The 12,325-nt window shown below is 45.9% G+C and overlaps 1 protein-coding gene across 5 annotated transcripts in view; it reads right to left on the reverse strand.

Annotated features, from left to right (window-relative positions):
* Positions 1-1,257: 1,257 nt before the first annotated feature.
* Positions 1,258-12,325, reverse strand: part of GRAMD1B (GRAM domain containing 1B) — a 150,842-nt gene continuing 139,774 nt past the window's right edge. For all 5 annotated transcript variants that reach the window (XM_063139115.1, XM_063139117.1, XM_063139116.1 and 2 more), the window contains 3 exons: positions 10,216-10,323; positions 7,698-7,815; positions 1,258-6,178 (listed from right to left, as the gene is read on the reverse strand). In XM_063139115.1, the coding sequence (XP_062995185.1) occupies positions 6,089-6,178; positions 7,698-7,815; positions 10,216-10,323 (316 nt within the window). In that variant the 3' untranslated portion in view covers positions 1,258-6,088. The remainder of the gene's footprint in view (positions 6,179-7,697; positions 7,816-10,215; positions 10,324-12,325) is intronic.

Consider the following 12,325-nt stretch of genomic DNA (forward strand, 5'->3'; position numbering starts at 1 on the left):
GTGAAGATGGCAACATGATTTTCAGAGGAATCTAGTGTCTGGAATAGTTGCATGGCTCTGAAGAAATCAGGAACTGCAGCTACGCCCATCACAGACTTGGGCAGAGAAACCAAGCCAAGGTTTTATCTGGCCTCCATGACTCCTTATGTGGAATTCAAAATTCACTCTGGTAAGGGCTGGTGTGAGGTTGGTAAGGGAAGAAGATTGAGCAAAGCTTGTGTGGACGCACAAGCCACATAGGAAATTCTACCGCTGCTCCTATCAACCAGCTAGCCTCCTCTGAGGCACCTATTCCAGTCAAGAATACACAGAATTTATGAGGCACCTTTTCCTATGTGCTCCAAGCATTTCATACACCTATCTCAGCAATTCTGTAAGGTAGGCCTTTGTTATGATGCTCAGAATATGAAGAAAGAGCTGAAGCCATGCAGTGACTGCATGGTGACCTATTTTATTATTTAAGACATTTATATTTCAGAGTTGCTTGCAGCTCGCCTTGCTCAATATGCTACATTAGATGGACTTATTAAAATTCTGCCCAGAAGTAGCATCCATCATGGCATAGGGGGGGGGGGGTAATAGGCTCTTAATGTGCTTGATGCTCACATTAAGCACTCTCTGTCTTCCCCCTGCATGAAATAGAGAGTACTTTTTTCATCACTAAGGCAAGGGTGGGGAATCTATGGCTCCACAAGTGTTGATGGACTACAATTCCCACCATCCCCAACCATCAACCATGCTGGCAAGGGTTGATGGGAGTTGGAGAGCCCAACAACATATGCAGGCCCATAGACTCTAGGTAAATTTAGGAATGTTACATTGCCTAACCCAGTTTAGTCCAGATCCACCCTCTGCATTCATCACTTGCAATAATAAAACGTGATAATACTCTCATTCCCAAGATGGAGAAATTAAATAATAGTTCCGGCACCTTGGAAACCTTCTCCAGAAAAACAACAACACCACAATGGCACAGATTGTTATTAACTTTCTCACCTTAATGGCTTCCATTTTCTTTTTAATGACACTTCCTTGTGCCTGTCTTCTAATTCAGTAGTTCATGCAGGATTTCTGATGGCCGGCCCAGTCTCCCTAGGCTGGACGCTTTAAGTAGGCACACAGGGGGAACTCTTGCACAATGCCTTCCTCTCCAAAGGCAGATTGTATCTTTTGTCTGTGCCGCGTGGAAAAGGCGCAGGTGACTTAGAAAGAGACCGCAAAATAAAAAGCAAAGAACCCACATGGTGCACTGTCGTTTGTTCATTATATTTTATTCATACTTTTATTCCATTTTTTTTCTCTAGCTACTTTACATTAAGATTTTGGCTTTGTAGCCTTTATAACTCCTAGGTTCTAGCAGTCAAGTTTGTGGTTGTTGGTTTTTCTTTTTTTAAATCAATTTGTATTGGACCTTGCGCACAGCGCAAAGTTGATTATAGTTACAGAATCAGACACACAGATAGCCAGACAACTCCTACGGACACAACTAGGGTTCCTTCTGCTCCAGTTATGTCTTATCACTGCAGACTCTTCCAGCTGCAAGAAATATTTCGGAGAGGGGAAAGGGGGAGCTACTTGGCCTTGTAGTCTGTTCCCTTTCTGTCTCCCAGCCCTCAACCCTCCTCCGTTGAGCAGGCTGAAATGTGGCTGAGGAAACACACACGCATCTGAGAAAGAGTTGCCAGGGTCTAGGCCAGATGTTCGTGCTGAAGGTGGGGTGGAGGGACGTGAAGGAGGGAGAGAGGGGGCTTTCAAGTCCTCGTCGTCACCACCACATGGGGGGACAATCTGGAACTGGCCACTTGTCCGGCAGCCTTGGAAGTCGGACTCCAAGACTCTGGATCTGCAAGGGGAGTCTGAAGCATGGGGAAGTCACCCAAGCACCATCCAAAAAATCTAATGTGAAGCTGAGGTTGGAAAGCCAGCCCTTCAAAACCTAGCAACAAAATTAACCCAAGTGAGGTAATTAAGGGGGGGGAATGGTCAGAGAGGGAAGAAACTCTGAGCCATGTGCAAATGTCGTTCCTTCCAAAGAAAGGAAGGAGAGTTTGTTTTCCTGACTGCAGTGTAACACATTTGTTTCAGAACCCACCGCTGCCGCAAGAAGGAAAGCAGACGCCAGGGGGAGCACCGGGTCAGCCCACGTAGGGCCGAGACCCTACGATTCTAAAGGAAGAGGAGAAGGATTGTACCACACCTAGGCAAAGAGGAGGTGGAACCGGGACAGAATGCATAGAAAGGGAAGATGCTATTGAGTTTTGCTTCTTTCCAGGGAGTAAGGGGAGGACTAGCTGCTAATGGTGAAACCAGCACCTTCTCTCAATAAGGAAGGTGTATGGTTGCCACTCAGCAAGTCAGGGTGAGAGCGAACACTCCAATTTGGCTGATTTGCACATCTCGAGGAGGGAAAGGGGTGTGTGTTATGGCACAAAAATAGATCCATCTGTGTCTTCCGATAAGCATGAGGCCTGAGAATGAGAGGAGAAATGAAGAGAGGAGGTAGAGAGACCAGGGGTCAACATCTGGGAAGCAATGAAACAGACGGTATCACCCAGGTCATTTTGCAGACCGGGAGTTCACATCTAGCATTTCCCAAAAGAAGAACGGGCTAGGCTTAAAATTCACTAGTACCTCGGAGCCCGTCCAGATGATAAGATTGAGATGCCAACCATGGACGCGACAAATGAGAGGTTAATTGGGCTAAGTCCCGAATGTAGCTGTTCGCGACATTCGCTGGCTTTCCTGTGCAGTTATGCTGAAATCGCTCGTTGGAGATGAAATTTCGACAGCGTGCGTGAGACCGGAGTTACTGGTTACAAATGTCCTTTAAGGATGGCCTTCCTCAAAAGTTGCTTGCCCGAAGATGTGCAGGATACAGAAAGCACACAGGTACAAAGGAGTCAGTGTGCTTATTACACCTTTCTTTCATCAGCACAAGCTAACAGCAGCAAGGATGATTACCAAAACTTTGCATCCCAAAGAATGAAGGGAAGCCATCATATCTGGCTCAATGACATCTAAAACCAGGTTGGGTACAATCCAGGGGAGGGGGAAAATGTTATAAATAACATTTAAACCCTGTTAAATTTAATAAAATCCAACCCTTCCTGTCTCTGGATTATACCCTTTAGGCACGATCTAAACAAACGAGTGTGCCTCAGTGAAATTGAGGGCACTTGCATACAAGAGGACCTTTCTTTAAATCCCAAACATGTCTCCCCAAAACTGATTCCCAGAGACATACAGGAACCTTTCCTTCACCTGCAACAGCAGCTCCATTCACTCTGACGATGGGGAAAGGGTTACATATAGGCTCTTTTGTGCATGCAAATGTGCTTGCTCTGTACAAATTAATGGGGCCGCTTGCACACGGGAGCAATACATGCACATTTAGGCCCCTGGACAATGACATCTATCATTGGTCTGTATAGTCAGCAAGTAAAAGCCACCCTCCCAAGGGAGAAATCGATGGGGTAAGACATAAGACGCTCTCCAAAACAAGAACGGAGAGAGATACTCCTCTCCCCACCATGCTTAACTCTGTCCCAAGAGTTTGACAGATTGTTTGCTGAAATTTGGGGGCAAGCATGTTTGTTGAGTGCTCGCTTGGGGAAAGTGTGCACCCTGGATGAGTTCTCCTAGAACCAAGCAAATACGGGGGGGGGGGGGGGAAACGACATTTTTTCTTTAGTCTGTCCTGCAAACCAGAGAAAAGAAAAGATTCTTGCTGACAAGGATATGTTTCAGAAAAAAAGAACACACTTGCTCAGCAATCTTGCTACTGGTGCTCTAGAAGAGAAACATCTTTCTTTTCTTTCAAGATCCTTCATAGTCTCCAACCAGAACCTCAGCATTTGAGCATTTTGACTGAGGAGCCCTTTTGAGGGGGAAAGCTGGGTGTGGTGTGCCCAATTAGAATTTCTGGGCCTGCCGTTTCCCTGCACCCACCACCCACCTCAAAAGGCTATTAAACACTTCTGTGGAACCTATACAAGCAGCAAATGGGGGCATCCTAAAGATTGCCAAGGAATCAGCAGCATTATATAAGAATATACATGTATACAGAAATGCAATAAATTATGCAAGTAACATCTCCAAAGGCTCTCAGATCTGTTGTCAATGGTGTTCCCAGCTCTGACATCTGTTTTCTCCCCACCCACACATGCGCGCGCGCGCACACACACACACACACACACAAAAGAAAGTCTACCATTCTTACCCTGATCAATATCTGCTGCTCAGGTGTTCACAATATTTTTAAAAAGGTGTCAATGAGCCCTTCCACCCTACCCAAGATTTGTTGTATTTTGCCAATTAGCTTGTCCATCTAGCAAAAAATCCTCAGAAGGTCGTTCTTCCCTACTTCTCCTTTCTGAGAGGGTGAAGACACAGCTTTGCTACTGTGCATGGATAGATTTGTTTATTGTCTGAGCACTTGCTAGAAACAGGACTGCACATGGGCTCCTCAACATGCTCTCCTGGCATTGGCAGGAGAGCCTTGGACTCAAGAAGGTGGCCCCAGAGGACCTCCTCACTCCCGTGCCACACAGCTGTCTGTCTCTTCTACAACCCTGCCCACAGCTCAGCCCTGACTGCTGTGCTAAGCCAGCCAAGGAGAAGACACCACCGCTCAGTCCTTCAGATAAAACCTCTTCACCTCCTTGTCGTCCAGAAACGGTCAACTATTCTATGCTGAGGAAGGGTGCAAAGGACCACTTTAAAGAGCCCCGATTCAGAAAGATGTTTCATATTGGCAACTTGGCACCTACCATTGAGGGTGAGACCCTCAGTGACTCCCGCTTAAAAATACATGATACACCAATGATGAGCAGGTACCATCAACTTCAAGCCTGAAAGAGGGCATGTCCATATATTTACATGTCTGGAAATGTACATGCCTGCTTCCAGTCTTGGAGTTTAGAAGATGCAGATAAATCCATGCATAAGGCCCTTGTGAACTCAGGCGGGGATATCAGCAGCAGGAGGCTCATGTTTTTAAGTCCCTTGGTAAGTTCTGAGGCCCATTGCAGGCTGCAACACATCTGCTTTTAGCAGAGGAACTTCTGGAAATGCATTACAATAAAAGGGATTCCCTGTCAATCTGAATCTCGGGTTGGACTCCCCTTCTACGTCTAGTAAGGACATGTGTGTGTACGTATAGCCCTTTCAGTGAAGCAGCAATTCCCTGCGATACGTAGGATATGAAGATGCAAATGCAGAACCATCGGAGAAACTCGGACATCAAAGGGGGGAGATACATTCGCATAACTCCTCCCGCATGAAGAGAGTTAGCACCAGGGACTGAACGGAACATGGGGTGGTGGTGGGGATATTTCACGAGGGATCCTTTCCTACCTATCTCATCAATCAAACTCATTCCATGACACAATGAAGCTGCTACACTTAGCTCATGTTGCAGACGGTGAGAACAGCATGCACCAAGCCAGACTGGCAAGGGGAAAAAACAAAGAGATAACCCTGTAAAAGAATGCTGTCAAAGGAACGATTAGATCAGAGCCACCTGTAGAGCCTGGTGACAACATTCACATGGAGGAAGTGATGTCAAGAGGAAGTGACGTCATCCTCCTCAGCAACTCTCCCAAACGCAAGAGCTGACAAAGCCTCTTTGAAACATTCGTTCACCTTCAGCTCAAGATGGGCGTGAGGGGATTTCGCTCCCTCTGGGTTTTTCCCCCTTCCTTTTGAATGAAAAAAAAAAAAACCCAGATAGAGAGACCAGACAGACAGACAGAGAGAGGAGGAGGGAGGGAGACAGACAAACAGATAGCCAGGAAAATATCAAGAGAGGTGCGTGGGCCCAGGATGGCACCAGCTGCGCTTTCCCACAATGCCTCAGTGCTAGGAGAGCACAACCGTGCCACATCCTGTGACGCTCCATTTCATCAAGTGCTGGAGGTCGGTCGGCACCGCTCTTTCTTCTCAGTACATCGGCTTTTTTTTTTTCTCTTTTAAAATCTGTATATATATAATATATATATATTTATATTCTGTATATATATATATATTTATATATGTTCTATGTACACATATTGCACACAATCCTTCTGGCCGCTTGCATTCCTGCCTGCTAGTAGAAGCGTTTTCGTTTCTCATCTGGCTCTGACCGGTATTCACGAGACCCGATACCATTCTGAAGGTTTACGAGTGAGTCCTTCATCTGCAAGACAAAAGGGGAAAAAAAGTCCCAAAACCTTGAAAATAACCAATGACTAACAAGGTGATAGAGGCACTCTTTCCCCTATAAATGTGCAAATGTGCACGCCGCCCCCGCCCAATCAGTGGATAGAGGCAAATAAGCTGTGTGCATTTATTTATTTATTTATTTATTTATTACCTTTTTATATCGCCCAATAGCCGAAGCTCTCTGGGCAGTTCACAAAAGTTAAAACCATGAAGAACGTAATAAAACAACCAACAATCTAAAAACACAAATACAAAATTCAGTATAAAAAGCACAATCAGCATTCAAGTAGCCGCTTCACACTTAAAACGACAGCACGCAGAAATACATGTGGGTGATCAGAAAAATGTGTGTGTGTGTGAGAGAGAGAGTGTGTGTGTGTGTGTGTGAGAGAGAGAGAGAGAGAGAGAGAGAGAGAGAGAGAGAGAAAGAGAGAGAGAGAGAGAGAGAGGAGGAGGAGGAGAGTTATCAGAAAAAAGGGGTTTTCTGAAAATGGTATTATCTCGTGGCTAGAGAAGGGGCATGCAACTTGCAGCCGCCATTGCAAAAGCTAGAAACTCCACTAAGCCAGCATTCATTTCAAAATATGTCTAGCCCTCTTGAAGGTTCCTTATTGATTTAATGATTTTTTAAAAAATCATTATAAAAACATGCATGTACTAATTATAATCAAACACACACACACACACACACACACACACACACAGAGGATCAGCTGCTGCTGCTGTTTTAGCACCAAATGGAGCCTAGAATAAATATGTCTTCAGGGTTGTGGCTGTTGCTGCTTTTAAGCCAGCAGTGATGAGGCCACGTGTACCTCACTGGGCAGGGAGTTACAGAGGTTTGGGATCACAACTGAGAAAGACCTATCCCTGGTACCTGCAAGCCTAATGGGAAAACGGTGCTCCAAAAAAACCCGGCAGCCGAGTAAACCAAAGCATGGAGAATACGATTTTCCAGCCCTTTGATGCTGAAGCTTGTTTCTGGAGGCTGATTAAAGCTCTCTCGCCTGAATAATTTGCTATTCCACAGCACTGCAGAATATGCAAAACCACAAGGATGCGAGGGAGACTGGAGCAGGCAGGGACCATCACAGCCTGCTTCAGTTGGAACCCCCCGCCCCCAGGGCTAACATCTTCACCTTGTGGGGAAGAAGGAGCTGTTGGTTTGCCCCTCCATTGGGAGATGAGAGGACGGAGCAGGGCCTTCCCACCAGCCTAAGCAGTCTCCTTAATTTCTTTAAATTTTCTCCCTCTTCCCTCCCCACACACTTTTCCTTGTGTGTCATGTCTTTTTGTAGAATGTAAGCCTGAGAGTAGGGACTGTCTTCTTTATTGATACAATGTAAGCCGCTCCGAGAGCCTTTTGGCTGAGGTGCGGGATAAAATACTCTAAATAAATAAATAAAAATAAATAAATTTCACTCAGTTACGTGATGTGAAAAACGCATCCCCAAAGTCAGCCGCCTCCCCGCCACACTGGATGCCGTTCTCACCTGATCTAGAAGAATCACGGACGACTTGATGACCTCCCGCCACTTCTGGAGCTCCGTGTCATGATACTTCTGCTGTGACTCTAATAACTGGGCCCATTCTGTCTGAGACTGGGGTAGCCTGTCAGGACGGAGAAGGAAAGGTGAGATCTGGAAGTGCAGCAAGGAATTTGGGTTTGTCGTTGTTTTTAACACTACGGAGGGGGAAAGAATTTCAACAGTGCTAATTCTGTAACAGCGGGGTTTGCTTCTCCTGGAAAAGGCTATCAATGGCTACTGGTTCTGATGGCTATGTGCTACCTCCATAGCAGAGGCAGTAAGCTTATATACACCAGTTGCTGGGGAACATGGGTGGGAGGGTGCTATTGCACCCATGTCCTGCTTGTAGGTTCCTGGTCGACAGCTTGTTTGCTGGTGTGAATAGTGTTGGACTAGACAGACCCTCAGTCTGATGCAGCATGACTCTTAAGATTGGTGCGTTATCAGATATTTGTGCATCATAACTTACAAAGTGTATTATGACTGTACAACTGAGGTGCCCATGCCCAATCTGCTTCTATTACATGTTTTACAGCATATGCGGGAATGTCTATGTCGGTAATAACATGTGAAGGTTGTGGGTTCTTGTCTCCTCACCATGGTTCAAGGGTCAAAATTTGCTCATCGCAGGGTCACAAGTAGAGACGACGCTTGGATTTTTACAATACAACCCAAGCTCCTTTGGATTTCAGCGTGGTTCATAAATGAACTTGTCCTGGCTTGCAGATGGTTCCCCCCACCCACCCACATTCTGAGCTATCATCTTTCCCCCAAATTGCACCTTCCAGTAGAAGCAGTGTGGGTGTGCATGGGTGTGCCTGAACAAAAGGGAGCCATTGCTTGCATCTTCATTTGACCCAAACCCTTGCTAATGGCGAGTTTCCATCACAAGGCTCATGAGCCTGAGGAAGACCCAAGGTGTGTCATTTGCATGCGCAGGGATGATCCAAGGATGATCCCTAGAAAAAAAGGCAGGTGTACAAATGGCCAGAGTTTGAGGGATGCCAGGAAAGCATTTGAAAAGATCCAGGCCTTTTTTTTTTCTTTTGGAATTTCAGAAATCTCTTTGAAGAAGCCCGAGGTTTCTCCAAGAATTCTCTGGGGGGAAAAACAACCACCAAAAACTGGAAAAGAACAAGCCCACCCTGAAATAAAATGGGGGTGGAGGAAGAGTGCGTCCATCTCTAGTTGTGACAGAGCAGCCAGTGGTGAGGGCTGTCCTGCGAAGGGCTTTATGTGTTCTCATTGAAGATGCCTCCGCATATTGAATTGCCCCTGTAACCACCTTAGGGGGTTGTATGCTTCTCTGCATGAGTACCAGGTAGGCTTGGGAAAGGCCACTGGCTTCATGAAGAGACATCTGGTTGGCTGGTGGAGGGGAAAAAAGAATGCTGGACTAGATGGACCTTAGGAGTATAGAAAGCGGCCTTATACAGAGTCCATCTAGTTCACTATTGTTGACACTGACTGGCAGCAGCTCTCCAGCAGCTCAGGCAGGATTCTTTCGCAGTCCCACCTAGAGGTTTCCGGGGCATTGAACCAGGGACCTCTTGCATGCTAAGTACGTGCTCTCTCACTGAGCTATGCCCCTCCTTGCTTCGACCCAGCAAGAGAGTTCCTAGAATTCCTGTCTCCGTGGAGAAGCAAAGCAGTGTCCTGGCAGAGCCCACTTCTGCCCACCCACCCCTTGCTTCCATCGTCCTGCATCTGGGTTCCCTGAACCCATTTACCCACAAGTTTAGGGTGACCATATGGAAAGGAGGACCGGGCTCCTATATCTTTAAACGTTGTATGGAAAAGGGAATTTCAGCAGGTGTCATTCGTATGCATGCAGCACCTGGTGACATTCCCTCTTCGTCACCACAGTTAAAGCTGCAGGAGCCCTGCCCTCTTTTGTATCTGGTCACTCTAGTATAGTTCCTGCAGCTTTGTGATGAAGAGGGGGATTTCATCAGGTGCTGCATGCCTACAAAGGACACCTGCTGAAATTCCTTTCTCTATGCAACTGTTAAAAATAAAGGAACCCTGTCCTCCTATCAAAATGTCCACTATCAAAGGGAGTTTTGTTAACAATCTAGCAGTGAAAGGGAAAATCTGGACACCTCAGTGGGGCCATTGAAATGGTTCCTTTAGAAATAGGAAGGACGTGGACAGCTTCTGTGGGTAAATGTTTTAGGTTAAAACCAGGGAGATCCATTTTTACGCTAAGTTTTAGACCGGGGAGATTCAGAGCTCAGCCATGAAGCTCACTGGATGACTTTGGGCAGCCACCATCTCACAGGCTAACCTACTTCACAGGGTTGTTATAAAGATAATATTGGGTGGAGGGATCATGTATGCTTGGGGTATAAAAATACTAAATAATAACTGATTGCCCCCGTAGGCAGGCAATGCAGCTTAAACAGGCAAGTGGTCCCAAAGATCTAGCCACTGGCTAGGCACAAGAAGGATGGAGCAAAATCTTGTGTGTCTATTGTGTTACCTTTCCTGTAGTCGCAGGCCCTGCCATGCTGTGAGGGTTTGAGTGGTGTATTCCAACATCCAGAGTTTGTAGAACAGCATCATATTGAGGATTACCAAAAGCACCAGGCTATGGAGGGGAAAAAGAAAGAAAAAGAAAATGAATTAATGACAGATGGCCAACAGCGTGAGAGCTTTAATGTTCTAATTTAACCTCAAGGTTTTAATCTAACAGTAGTTTTTACTCTTTTGTGCTTATGTCAAGTTTTTAATGGCTTTTTATTATTTTAAATTTTTTGTATTGTAGAGTTGGTGTATGTGTACTAGCATTTATGTATTATTGGTATATGCATTTGTGGTTTTATTCATTTTATTTATTTATTACATTTTTATACTGCCCAATAGCCGAAGCTCTCTGGGCGGTTCACATGGCCATGATGGTTGAAACATCATTTGTTCTACAATTAATGACAGGCAGCCTGGCCTGTGGTCTTTGCTCCCATCCACAAGGAATCCTAACCTGAAACATCTTGAGTAGACTTCCATTATCATTTTCACGTGACAAAATTAATTCAGGTTGATGCTCTCTGTGTGGACCCTGCCTTGTGAATGGTTCAACGTGTACATCTAAATCATGGTGCAAGGTGCCCTAATTTCAACATTAAGCCAAAAGCTTGAGTGTCAACAGGAGAGTTCCAGAGAATTCATATTTTACGTGCCTTTACACAGCTGTATCTATTGTAAGAGGCCTTGAGTCTGCGTGAGAAAGAGGGAAACAAACACACCCAGTTGCTGACTTCCTACTACAAGATGTATGCCATAGTAGAAGATCAGCAAGGGAGATGAACTTGACCCTTCGAAGGGATGATATATGACTAGCTCCCTTCCGCCATCTTTTTTTGAAACTGCTCAGATGGAGGGAAGAACACGGAGCACAGAAGCCTCTTCAATTTCCAGAGCCCTCTTTCTGCTCAAGTGAAAGGATGCGAAGTGGCGCATCAGATTATAAAGAGATGGAGGAGAAACATGTGGAGGGGGGCCGTACAGCTAGATCTGCTCTTTGGGAAACAGGGCTGTAGAACTTCAGTTTTGGGGAGCAGCAAAAGAATGAGACAGTGTCTTTTCAATTTAAGGAAGTATCAGACGAAGGCACAGCCCAGGAGATTCTTAGCAGAGATCAGACAGACCGCATTAAAGGACAAACCCACCAGCTGGGATGCAGAGAGAGAGAGAGAGAGAGAGAGAGAGAGAAGGTGAGAGAAAGGCAAGGTAAAAAGAAGAAAGAGACAGTACCTGAAACAAATCCTAATGGGAGCAGGGGAGAGAAAAGATGGAGGAGGCGAAGGTTAGAAGCACACCAGAGCTGAGAGAGGAGAAAATTGCAGGGGAAGTTCTTCTAAAGGACACAGAACACAGATGTTGGGGAGAGTGTTGCAGAACATGCAAAGGGAGGGGGGAGAGAAAAGAGGGGGGAAATCCAAGAACTGTGATGCAACAGTGTAGCCAGAAGGGAGTCAGCCAGTTGAATAGCCTTTGTCATGCCAAGTATCACAAAACATGGTGAACCCAAATCCCAAGGAAGAGTTCAGAGAAAGTACATGTTCCTAGTTTTCAAGGCTATGGGGAAATCTTGGAAATGAATGGGGAGCAACTGTGAACCAGAAAGGAATGAGCTACGGAAAGGGGGTGGAGGGGCTTTCCTGCCAGAGGGGACAAGGAGGTGTCTTCATCCCTCAGCCCAGTGGGTACCCATGATCTGTAGGAACCTGCCCCTACAGATGCATTGTTTGACACTTCAATACTGGCGGACTGTCCTCATGGCTGTGCTCTCTCTTGTCCAATTCCTAACTACCCTCCACAGTAAGCCACATATAGAAACAAAACCCTCAATATAAGGCAGTAACAACCTGGTATGCTAGTTAAGGAAATACACCTAATTATTCTAGTTTATTCCATTTGCCGAAGCTGGCTTTTTCCTGGTCACTGGATTCGAAAGGCCGTACGTGTGGACCCAGTTCTCGGGGACTGTGTGCACCAGGAGGTGGCGCTGTTTGAGATCGCAACAGAACCAAACCAAGCAGTCTTCCTATACAGAACTCCAACCAAATCAACCTGCCATCTGGGTACAGAAT

This window comes from Elgaria multicarinata, chromosome 12 (genome assembly GCF_023053635.1).
Source record: "Elgaria multicarinata webbii isolate HBS135686 ecotype San Diego chromosome 12, rElgMul1.1.pri, whole genome shotgun sequence".
In the NCBI taxonomy this organism is placed as follows: domain Eukaryota; kingdom Metazoa; phylum Chordata; class Lepidosauria; order Squamata; family Anguidae; genus Elgaria; species Elgaria multicarinata.